The sequence below is a fragment of the Lissotriton helveticus genome, chromosome 3_1, assembly GCF_964261635.1.
Source record: "Lissotriton helveticus chromosome 3_1, aLisHel1.1, whole genome shotgun sequence".
NCBI lineage: Eukaryota > Metazoa > Chordata > Amphibia > Caudata > Salamandridae > Lissotriton > Lissotriton helveticus.
The window spans coordinates 651,361,023-651,374,039 of record NC_136061.1 but is presented as its reverse complement, the minus strand read 5'-3'; the positions used below and the strand labels follow the sequence as shown (position 1 = coordinate 651,374,039).

General features: G+C 41.5%; 1 protein-coding gene across 11 annotated transcripts in view; it reads left to right on the top strand.

Annotated features, from left to right (window-relative positions):
• Positions 1-13,017, top strand: part of SPOCD1 (SPOC domain containing 1) — an 858,027-nt gene that overhangs the window by 446,447 nt on the left and 398,563 nt on the right. For 10 of the 11 annotated variants that reach the window (XM_078680658.1, XM_078680660.1, XM_078680665.1 and 7 more), the window contains one exon: positions 9,105-9,221. In XM_078680658.1, coding sequence (XP_078536784.1) covers positions 9,105-9,221 — 117 coding nt within the window. The remainder of the gene's footprint in view (positions 1-9,104; positions 9,222-13,017) is intronic. The other variant, XM_078680655.1, reaches the window with a different exon arrangement.

Sequence of the window (13,017 nt, the reverse complement as noted above, 5' to 3'; positions counted from 1 at the left end):
CCTCCTCGCCCGCTAATATAAGGGCCCAATACCATTGTGAGACTCTTTTTTTAGAGTCCCACATTCCTGCATTTTCATCTCCAATTTTCTATTTCCTTTTTTACATTCTACTAGAGTCTTCACCCAACTTGAAAGTTGATAGATTTTAAATTTTGATAAACTACCATTTGTTATATTTGCCAGTTGGTCCCAATCGATGATGTTATTGTCGGCTAATAATTGACCCCATTTGAGTATTCCTGCTTGCCTTAATTGGATTGCGAGACTATCCTTGAGACATTCAGGAGTCCCTGGTGAGTCCCATATAGGAGCATATTTACTGTAGTAGGTATTTTCAGTGTTCTTCTTATGTGGTACCATAATTTTGCTGCTGACATGAGAACCTTCAGTTTGATCTTTTTAAAATACTTCGGATATCCAAATTTGTAAAGGTAGTTTCCTTCTGCACCAATCATTGCTTGCAGGTAGGCGGGATACAGCTCATATTCATTTAATAAAACCCTCATATATTTGAACTGCAAAGCTCTATAATATTCTAACATGTCTGGGCTTGCTATCCCACCTTGTTCTTTTTTCCTCCTTAACCTTTTCCAAGCTATTCTTGTCTCTTTTGATGACCATATAAAGCTATGTAGTTCCCCTTGTAGTTTATTTATTGACTCCTTCTTAAACTCTAGTGGGATTGGCTAAAAATGTAGGTAAATTTAGGCACGATTTATATTTTTATTATATTTGATCTTCCCATGAAAGTCAAGGGAAGACCACCCCAGACTTTCAGTAATTTTCTAACCTCTCCAAAAATCCTATTAACATTTATTTGGGCTATTTTGTCTATATCCTTGACCAATTCTAGACCCAGAAATCGTGTTTTCTCCCTTACGAGTTGATTATTACTGTAGGTGTTCCATTCCATAATTTCAGTTTTTGACTGATTGATCGAATATCAAGAGACTCTCCCATATTGCTCCAAGTTTTTTCTATAGTCTTAAATGACCCTATCAAGTTGCTAGTAAAAATCATTAGGTCATCCGCGTATAAGGTGACTTTTTCCTCCCACCCTTGTTAGGAGAAAGGGGATATTTCTGGGTTGTTTCTGAGATTGTGCGCTAGAGGTTCAATGTATGAATTAAAAAGCAGAGAGGACAAGGGACAACCCTGTCTCATAACTCTCTTGATATTTTCAGTAAGGTTATCGTTAATTAAGATTTTGGTAAAAGGATCTCCAAATAACCTCTTGACCATTTCTTGAAAGTTTTCCCCCAGCTTGTATTTTTCCAGAACGCTATTCAGGAACGACCCTGTTGAATGCTTTAGCTGCATAAAAAGTAATGGTAGATAGGGGCATCTTTTTGTGTGTTGCTATGTCTATTGCACCTATTACCTCATGTGTCAATTCCTGGATCTGTCTTCCTTTCATGAAACCCTTCTGATTTATATTGCTTAAAAATTCTGCAACTTTACTTAGCCTTTTCGCCATAATCTGCGTGAATATCTTGTAGTCACAGTGTAGGAGGGAAATAGGCCTGTATGACACATTTCCCAGGGTTCGTCCCAGGTTTCAAAAGTATGCTAATTATTGCATCATTCCATGAATCCGGGAGGTCTCCTTTATCAACAAAAATTTCATGTATCAACTCTGTCAGGGGGGGACCAAGACATCTCTTAGTTTGATGTATAGCTCGTTAGGTAGAGCATCTGGGCCGATAGCCTTCCCTCTCTTTAAACCCCTAATGACTTCCTCTACTTCTTCATTTGTGATTTTTCCATTCAGGTCTTCTCTCTGGTCTTGTGTTAGTGATGGGAGTTCTAGTTTTTCTAGGTAACCGTGAAGTTGTTCTATTGTTGGAGTAATGTTTTCTGTGTATAAGTCTTCAAAGAATATCACAAACTCCTGCTTAATCACAGCATCTTCAGAACTTATTTCCGCAGAATTCCCAACCTGGATACCTGCTATCTTGTTTCTGGATTGATCTGTTTTTGTCTTCCAGGCCAACATGTTACTACACCCCTCTCCATATTCGTAGTGGGTTAGTTTACTTGCCTCTCATTTTTTACTCACTATACTATCCAGGGTCTCTGCGAGGGCTTCTTTTTTTGCTTTCCTTTCAGTCTCTATTCTTTTTATCTCTGGTGTTGAAGTTTCTTTTTCTAATTGTGTGTTTAGGAGTTTTATTGCATCTTCCATTTGACTGATTGAGGCTTTGTTTTTTTAGATTATATGTTGCGATGTTTAGTATCTTCCCTCTGATTACCGCCTTATAGGTGTCCTAGGCAACTTGCCTGGAGTTACCCTTTTTGTTTGCCAGGAAAAATTGCTCTGTTTCTGTTATATGAGCTTCTATGTTTTGGGGGATCCGCCAGAGTTGTGCGATCAACTGTCCACCTTGGAGGTGCAGTCGCATGCCTAATCTGCAGTTTTAGCAGGACCGCAGAGTGGTCAGATAGATGGGCTGGCAGATGTTCTACCCTTTGTGTGCCGATAATTAGGCTCCTATCTGTTAGAAATTGGATCTCTGGTCGGCTAAGGCTTGCACCAAAACCAGGCAGAGACCACCACTCTAGTCAGGGCAAGGGAGTTCCACGCCAAAGATAACCCCTGCTCACCCCCTTGGTAGCTTGGCACGAGCCGTCAGGCTTATTCTGGAGGCAATGTGTAAAGCGTTTGCACAACACACACACACATAGCAGCAACCCACTAGGCACACCACAAAAGGAACTCCACACAAGGTTAAATCAAAAATAGCCTTTATATTACCATAAACACATAGACTAGTAATCACACGATATACACTGTGCCAACTGGCACTGGGCAATATTTACAGGGGATTATTCACAACTGGCCGGGTCAATCGGGCCACAGTCAGAACCTTCAGAAATGCACAAGTAGTAATCATAAATAGCACTCAACCAGTTACTACTGGTAAAGAACTGACCTCAGAATTTCTCACATTAGGCCTAGAACATATTATGCAATAATCTCATAAGCATAAACCCCAGTAGGCATCAAATCACAAGATGCAATGGGCATCGCAAGCCTAACCACCTTAGGCAATAATTAGCATGAACACAGTGTGCCCCACTCGGGGGCACAACACACGGAACCTGGCCCCAGGCCAACTGGCCTCCTCTAGGGCTCCAATGCCCTATGTCCAGCAAAATCAGGACTGGTTGCAAAATTCAGCAAAAGCAAAGTACGCAGTTGCACAACCTAAACGTGGCAGCTGCCCACTACTTGCTGGGCAGCTGTGAAATCAAAGAAAAGGCCTGGCACTTACTGTCCCCTCTGAACACATGTCCAGAACGTTGCAGCTGCCCTCTGTCTGGCGGGGCAGCTGTGTTTATGCAAATAAGCCCAGGCACAACTGTGCCCTCTGGCCCTCACTGGGGCTCTCCAATTAACTCTGCCCCCTAGTTGGAGCCCCGCGGGCTCTGGCAGCGATTATGGCCAACGTGGACTAGATTGTATTGGCACTAACAAATTGTGCCACAAACTGCCCCCCAAGGCCCACGTTGGGACTGTGCAGGTGAAATGGCCCCCAATTGTGGGAGCGGTCCGCTCTCCTGCAGGGCCGCTCACTGAGACCATCAGGTACCGGCCATGTGAGGTGAAGCCCCACTCACCTGGAACTCCAGCGTGGTCTCCGCTCGGTCCTTAGGCAGCTCCGCTCTTTTTGCTGGCTGGAGGCGGGCTGTGGGGCTCCCTTCCACGCCAGAAGCTCCGCTGACAGTGGAAGCACTTCTCTGTTCCCTTTGCTTCCGGCTGGCTTCTGGGTGGCTGCAGGGCTCCCTTCCACGAAGGGAGATCCGCTGACGATGGAAGCGCTTCTCTGCTTCCCTTTGCTTCTGGCTTTACTGCGCTGCAATTGGCGGCCTCGTTTGCCCCACCCACAACCAGGCACTCCAGAGGCCTGACTCCGGCCAGACTCTTCCTTCTGCCGTTGCTGAACTCTCCCTCACGTAAGCGCGGGGTGGGCTCCCGCCTTACGATTAAGCACAGTTGCGGGGTGGGCACCCGTGCAAAAAGTACAGTCAATCGCGGGGTGGGCTCCCACGGATGAACGCCGCATGTGGGGGTGGGCACCCGCTCAAAACCGGCAGAAATGCGGGGTTGGTACCCTCTGTTTAAATATGCCAAAAAGCTGCAAAGATGCGGGGTGGAAACTCGCTTGAAGTGCACAAATGCTCGAAATATGAGCATACAGCTGGGTGGGCAATCGCTATTTGGATTATCAGGCAGCAGCCCAGCGCTGCAAATGAAAAACAGAAGCGCTCTCCAAGCGCCAGGGCAAAGTCTCCACCCCAATACAGGGGAAGCGCACCCAGGGGCAAAGTCCCAAGTCCAGGGAAAGCCCTTCGGGAGGAAGGGGGGGGGGCAAAGGCTGGGCTCAGGCAGGCCAGCTCACAGGGCCCTCCTGCAGGGAGGCAGTCCCTAGTGGTGGTTCCTTCTGGAGCCCAGCAGCAGGCCCCCCTCAAGTCAGGAACAGCACAATCTTCTCATGGGGTCACAGCCCCTTCTTTTATACCACTTTTTCCTTTGTGTCATAGCACAGGGCTGGGGAAACCAGATGCAACTGGTTTTGGAGCACTCTGTTTACCAGGCTCCTCTTCACTATTGTTAGGTGGGGGCTCGGTGATCAGACACACCACAGGGGGTGGAGCCAGCATTGTGGAGGGAAGGCACAGCCCTATTCAGGTCCCAGGTGCAACTCTTCCCTCCCATCTGCATGCAGATCTCTCTATTCATCACTGGCTGACTCACCCTGTCTCCTGGAGCCACCCACACCATCCAGCCCCAGTCACTCACAAACCAGACATGAAATTCACTTCTGGCAGGCATACAACATTGCACACAGAAATGCCAACTTCTAAAAGTGGCATTTCTCTACCAGTCACCATAAATCTGTGCACACCATTGCACAGCATTTATTCTCACGAGTTCATACATACTACATTCGCCCCTGCACTCCTCTCATACCAGGAATTAGCATGGACACACATATCCCTAATGTATTCCTATAGGAGGGCAGGCCAATCTCACCATACTCACTCAGACCGCGCACTCACTTTACACTGGGCGACAGTGCTAAAGTGACCAGAGGCCACAAACCACTACCACCATGTCAGAGCTTAAGGCAGAAAGTTCAGGGGTGAACCTGCCAAAAAGGGCCAAGTCCAACACTATCCAACAGAAAATAATCTATTCTAGTTGAATGCCCTATTTTTTTGTTTTGAAAAGTGAAACATTGGACTTCATCTCCTTTCATCTTCCAGATGTCAGCTAAACCCTAGTCTTTTGTACATAGTCCTAACCACTCCCTCATTTTTATGAGATTTACCTCCTTTCTAGCTGGGAGTCGGTCCACCTTGGGGTCTAAAATTATATTAAAATCTCCCCCCATAATTATTGGGGATGAGGCCGTTAGTAGTCGTGTATATATCTTTTGTAGTGGTTCTGGATCATCTGTATTGAGTCAGTAATAACAATCGTTATTATCACCCATCTCCCTTTCCTGTCCACGTTGGATGACTTGATCCTTACCTTAATAGACTTTTTCAAATAATATAGCTACCCCCTTAATGCAGCATTCTTGATTCGTACAAACATATGAGTCCACCAATGTTTGATTCTTTATTATTTCTCCCCATTCCTTTTTCAGGAGATGTGTTTCTTGTAATATTATGATTTCGCTATCTATTGTTTTCAGATATTCGAAAATTCTCCTTCCACAGCTCTTAGTTCTGAGACCGTTAACATTCCAGGAAAGGATGTTAACTACTGCTGGGTCATTCTTCATTTCTTTTTTCTTTTTGAAGCTGGGGCCTTCCTTCCATCTTACCGGTCCCTTTCTCTTTCTTCATTTTGCATTGTGAGGACTCTTTTTTGTTGTGGTTTTTTTCCCTATTATGCTCCCCACCCATGTGCAGATATTTTTTCCTCGTTGTTTCTTTTATCTTTATTGTTTCCTCCCACCCTGGAGAAGCCTCCCTCTTATCTTGACTGAGCAGTATTGATTGCCCTTTTTGAGCTCCGTGCTCTCCAAACACCTATTCTATTCTCACAGTTGCGCTCGCATTTGTTCCAAGAAGCACTCAACCTCCGTGGGCTCTCTGATGTTGTATATTTTGTTCCTCCACATTATTCTCAGGGCGGCAGGGAAGTGCATTTGGACTGTTGCGCCAAGTGACCTTAGGTGTTGCATCTGCTGCCCAAGCTCCCACTGTCTGTCCTGTGTTGCCTTAGAAATGTCTGATCGGATTCTGAATGACCAATCATCTTTGGTGTAGGTGCCTTTCTTTAGAGCTTCACTCAGAATTTTTTCTTTGAGGGTAAATGTTTTAAAGTTAATCAGGATTTCACTCAGAGTTTTCCTCATCTTGCATTTACTGAAAGTGACTCGGTGTACCCTCTGGATATCTTCCACTAATGCAGCTGATATTGTCCAGGGGAAGTTATCTTCTAGCAGCAAGATTACATACTTTTTGATGTCATCCCCTTCTAGTCCTTCTGGCACATTCAGAATTCTTAAGTTGTTCCTCCTTGCTTGATTTTCTAGGGATTCTAGTTTGTCCCTGAGGCTTCCTTCATTTGACTTGAATATTTTAATTTCCCTTTGATGTAGTTCTACTTCCTTACTTAAAGTTTCTACTGTTGCCTCTACTGCAGTGACTCTCTCCCCTGGTGCATTCAGTTTAGTATCCAATATTTCGCAAGCCTCCTATATCTTAGTTTGATTTTTATCGCAGATCGCAAATTTGGCCCTCATTTCTACTAACATACTTTCCAGTATTTATTCTGTCGAGTTTTGAGGGGGTTCAGGGGTTTCGGGTTGATGCACACTGTGTTCTGAGTTATCTCCATTTGCATTTGGTGACTGGCTCTCTTCTGCTATATTACCCTCTATTACCACTACTTGTGGTGTATTTCTCTCCATTTGGACCACCTTACCCTCACCCTTATTTTTAATAGGATTATATACAGGCTGTTTTTTGTTGGTAGATGGTATTTTGTGCCCTTCTTGTGTTTGTTCTTGTACTTGCACTTTAAAGAATGATCTTAGAGAAGGGGTAACTCTAACCTTGGGCTCTGAGTCTGCACCTGAACCTCTCCCTTTATGTTGTTTCACTCTAGATCTAGAAGGAAATGTTGCAGCCATGCCCTGCTTTCTCCCCTTCTTTCTAGTACTTAAGGGTGCAATACTAGACTTAAGGGCAGCTATCGGGGTATTTACAAGAAACTGCCTATTCCTGAGGCAGTAACTTGTACTTGTGTTTGTATCTGTATTTGTTGTTGTACCTGGCCCCGAGGGACTGATAGTTATTGAGTTTTCCCCCGCGCTCCTTACAAGGTAATAGCAATTTATCTTCGACCAGGGCTTGAAACTGTTTATGCAAGATTGTGTCCCCCGCTGTCCTGCTTACCCTCTTCATACGCTTGTCCTTTCCTTCTCCTCATCCGGCTAAGTTTGCTGCCACTTTCCCGACACTCTAAGGTGCACCACTCGCTTCGGTAGGGAAAAACGGTCCGCTGATTGCCGCGATCCCTCTTCTCGCGGTAGCTTCGTCACTCTTCTGAGGCTTGTGCCCACTCTCCGAACAAGGTACGCCGTGTATTACGATTGACTGACACAGCCTCTTCTCCCTCTCCGTTCCTCCGATACTTGGTAAGTACGGTTTATCTTACATTTATTTTGAATGCAAAAACGTTGTAAAGATATTTTATAATTACCTTGTAAATATGTATCATTTATGTATATGTTTCACATAAAATTATATTTATTTATTTATTTATTTTCTCAACTATTTTAAACAAACATTATTTCCTGCGGTGTTTTATTTTAATACCCTGCCTCCATTGATTTCTATGGAAGGTTGTTGAAGTACCACTGGTTGGCCATGTGTGCTGTTACAGTGGTTGCCCATGTTTGCTGCTGGTCTTACTTCAGCTCTGAGCTGGAGTATTTTACACTGTTTTGGTTCCCTTGTAGGCTTTAGTAACTTTATAAGGGTAGTTTTTGAATAGCAAAGGGCTTGCTCTTTTGTGGTTGGGTGCATGTCTTTCCCTAAATCCCTCCCTAACGCTCCCGTAACACCCTCCTGACTCCTCCTTAAAACCTTCTCCTTTAGTAGTAAGTATTCCCCGTTTTCCATCCACCCTGCCCCTCTGACATTTACTACTTAAATGTAGATTTCTGTGTATGAAGACTCCAGATTTGGTGCATAGATCACTGCACTTAAAAAAAGATAGGCGAGGCAGAGGCGGAAACTCTGCATGCAGACTTTTGAATAGCATTTTGCAGAATATTTGTAGCACTAATGTAGTACTACAAAACGTAGTACAAAATGCAGTTTTTAAATAGGCCCCAATATGTTTTTTGATGCATAAGAAAAATAAGGCAACTGTTTAGGAATGTGTGGTTGCTATTATTTTCATTTGTAATTTTTATTCACTTATGGCCGGGGAGACTAACTTGACTCGAAGCATATGATGTAATGTCTGTATACGATAGTATTAAATCTGTTGTCTATTTCCATTGTTATTTGAAATGTAGTCCTGGCAGAATGAAACTGCTAATTACTACACTCCTAGTGTTGATTTTTAATTTACTTAATGTAGCAAGTTCTACGATAAACGATATTATGAGTGGATTAGGACACTCTTGAATTATGATTAATGATACGATTGCATTTGGGCAGTTTTTTACTGTGTATTCAAGAATAGCGGCATGGTTAACTTATACAAGATCACCAGACTAATTAAATACAGATTCAGACTTTGCAGTAGTAAGTGTGCTGTTTTATTGATGGGGTGTGACAGCACTGACTTGGTTTGAAGAAGACATTCAGCTGAAATGCATCAACATCCGAAATACATACACACATGCACACACACACACACGCACAGAAATGTATGTAGAAGGTGATGGATGAGAGTAATACAGTGAGAGAGCCACCACACTCAAAGTACATTAATAACAAGTAGGAGTCACTGATAAATGTACAGAGGTGTGTGTGATTTAGTGTGTGTCAGTATGTGAAGAATGTATGGTAAATGAGTTCTTGTTCAGAGTGTAATAAGGAGTATGTTCTTTTTTCTGTACTTGCAGCAGCTGTTCCGACAGGTGGTTCTAGGGGAGGTCACCCCACAGTGCTTGGTCCACATGAGTCCCACGGAGCTGGCATCCGAGGAGCTTACAGAATGGAGAGACAAGGAGAATAAACATGTATGTTACTAAAAACCACCATATTGGTTCTTTCTTTGATATCTAAAATCTTTGTGAGAACAAAGTAGCCCTTCTATATCCTTGACCTAATTAAAATATTGTCTCTGTTAGCCTTATGAACCAGGATATAGTATTTTCTTTGCTTTGCCTTGCGTGTGATCACCCAAAGGTAGCTAACTCTGTGGTGTGGGCTATACAAACTTTACTTTTTCAGTTACATGTTGTGGTATTGTAGTGGAGAACTCTCCTTCACACACACTGATTGCTAAAGCATGTTTTGTATGTCACTATTGCAGCATTGAAGAACATTTTTGTTCTTCAAGCTAGTTTGTATCTGCTGTAGCCAATGCAGTATCTGTACTTTTAATAAAAGGTTGTCCTTGTTACAGAGTGCTCATCGACTGCCAGAGAGGATAAAGGACATGCTTTCTTTGACCAATATTCCCTGGAAAGAGAGTCTCTGGCTAGATGATCACGTTGGTTAACCTGTCTTTGTAGTTGTGTTTTTCAAGCTTGGCTTGTGCTTAACTTTAACACACTCTGAGCTCATGCTACTTGTATTATGTTATACTCATTGGTGGAATCTACTTCCATTAAGTTTGGGGCTCTTTTGAGTTCTTGCATCTGCAGACTTTTTCTAGGAAGAGCCCATTTCTGACCTTGTTTACCTGAGTCTTGGTGATCGGCAGCAGTAGTTTTTTGTATTGTTCCTTGTTTCATTTAACATTAGTAACTTATTCAGTGATCTGGTGAACCTTTAAAAAAGAAAGCAACCATATAGAATTGACTCAGACCCCACTTCGAAAACAGCAGCAGAACCAAAACTGCTACCCACCCCCCTTCACTAAACATCCTCAACCGCAGATGTATTTCTGCCTGGAAGGTGTAACAGAATATTGAGTACTTTGCAAGTCAGCACCATTTATAGTAACTACAGTTGGGGCAGAAACAGGGTGTCTAGGCCTGGCAATGTGTGCCTTTCTCTTTTATCTGTTCCTGGAGATGTCTCTGTATATGATTTTTGGTGGCCACTGCCAGAAAACTATGTTTCTGTATCATGGATTTCTGATATTTAGTTATAGGTGCTAGAAAACGTTACACTTTTGTGAGGCAATCACAGAACACTTTAACATTTTAAATGTGTTAGTGTATATCTGTCAGTATAAAATTTAGATACCTACACCATATCCTAAATGAAGCAATGTTTTTTGGAAACCTTTGACGCATTTAATGGCATTATAAAGTGATAATGTTACATAAAGCAACAGTGTGGAAGACTGAAAAAAAATGGAGGAAAATACAGTCAGGCAGCATTGTGATGCTGAGTGAAAATAGTACTTGGTTGCTACAAGATTCAAGCAGATTCTCAATCCCAGCATGCATCACACAGTCATTTTGTTTCCGGCTTGTATGAGAGGCTCTCTGGAACACGTATTGTCAGGATTTCTGTTCTCACTTGTGAATTTTTTTAGTTTTAAACATCTTAATCATCTACAAATATTTTCCAAGTAAATTACCAGCTTACAGGTCGATTTTACTGTGAGAATGCCTTCAACATTTTTTAAATGTGCCTCCTGTGGAAAGAGATAACTGGTAAATGACCCGTAGTCAGTTTGTGTAGTATGCCTTTGTACACCCACATTCTTTCAGGAATATGATTTCTGGAAAAACACATCAAGCATGGGTTGGTATTGCCTCAGATGTGTGCTAGAGGTACTCGGGTGCAAAAAGGAGAAATAAAAGGTGTTAAGGGAGATCAAAGAAGGTGATCCTTCTACCGCATCCTTACCTCCTTCCCCAAAAGATTCCACGAAATGGAGACCTTGTGAGCGAAAAAGACATAGAATCTCATTCCACCAATATTGAGGGGTCGCCTTGTCGTAAAGTAATTGGAAAAAAAAATGTAACTGTAAAATAAATATTAAAACATTTTTATGTTAAATATTAATCTCAATTCATTTAAAATATATAAAATACTACAACACTATTAAATGAATTTTAACTTAAAATTTTATTTAATGGAAATCTAATAAATTAAAACAATTTTTCTGAAGTTTAAATTGAAAGAAAATCCTGCCCAAATATAAACCAATTTTTTTAATGTGCATCAATAAGTATTACAACTGATTATTTATTTGAAATAATGTTATTATGTGTTTATTAAATATATTGTTACATTATTGTTTACATTTTAAATAGGCTATTACAATAGTTTATAATTAAATAATCATATGTACTATTCTTTGCTTTTTTAACATGAATTGATGTTTATTTAAAATGTTAAACTATTTTAAATTATTTCATTTAATGTTACATTATTACCTTTGGAGTTTTATTGAAAGTCCCTACCTCAATTATTTTCTGTGAGAGGGTGTTGCAGTACCAGTGGCCAACCATGTGTAGTGCTGGACTTATTGCCTTTTTTTTTTTTTAGTAGTAACTTACACTCACTAAGAGTTTGTAACTACAAAAAAGTGGTGAACTTACTTAAAAAAGTGTAAACGTAATCGAAGTGTAGTTACCTTTGTGAATAAGGCCCAGAGTTTGTGAGTACTGAAAATTAATTAATATACTTACAAGCATAAACTTTCTTAAAAGTGTAAATTACAATGGTAAATCAGGCCGATAGTCATCATCTTTTCCATCATTCTCAGATTTTTTATTTTATTTTACATCTTAAATTTTAAAGTGGATCATTTCATACCAGAGTACAATTATAAATGTATATTATACTGCATATCAATATCTTTTAGTACAAAAAAATACTCAACCTTATTTTTCATATTAACCTTGAGACAAATATGTGCATTAACATTTTAAACAACTCTAAACCCCCTACACCCTATCTTGTAGGCTAGTTAATATCATTCATGCATTATGCCGTACTTATATGTTCTTCACTGTGAGGTTCTCTCTCTCATCAAGTTATCCCGATTCTAGTGCCTCAAGTTAGATCTTATATGCTACAGGTATTTGGTGCTTTGCGGCGCTTTTTGATATTTAGAGCAATTCACAGGGAATGTCAGCGGCAAACAGTACTGACATAGCTGGTCCAAAAAGAAGGGATAGTATGTGTCTTTGGGATCTAAGCGGCCAGTCATGGTTTTTGTTGTGGCATTTAAAAGCTTTGAACATAGTATCTCAGCAGGCAGGTCCTCTCCTCCCTGTCCAAGTGGTGTGCCAACAACAAAGCCAAATTCACAGATTAATCAATTACTTTATCATGTTTGGGGTGTGAGTATAGACCCAGCTCACAGGTCTTAATGGAGTTTAGGATTCTGTGTTGTGTGACCTGAGCTTGGGCAGACGTGATCCAGTCTCAATAGTACTGTAGCCAGGTGCTGGTCCGCAACATATGAGGCTAAGCTGCATTGAGTAAGTGACAACGGGGGCAATTAGAAGTGACTCTTTATTTTTTTTCATTTTTTTTTTTTTTTAAATCTGTTTATTCGTTTTTCAACACTGAAAGCCTTGAGAGATACATAGAGAAGAAAAAACAAACATACATGGGTTGGAGCTTGAGGCAGCATAGTCATAGATGTAAAAAGGTACAATGAATGCATATTATAATTCGCTATCATAGGCAACAGTAACATTACGTCATCAGGGTGAGCACAATGAAGGGTGGCAAGTCACATTGTCAAGGGAAAAACATGCACATTGTGGATTAAGCTACATGAACACACATGGGGTGAGGGCACAACATGAGTAACAGTAGGTATAGTGTAGGCTGGCAGCTATTCTTGACAGGTTGCGCTATCTAGTGGGGCATATATTTGGGTAGGAGATTGACGAG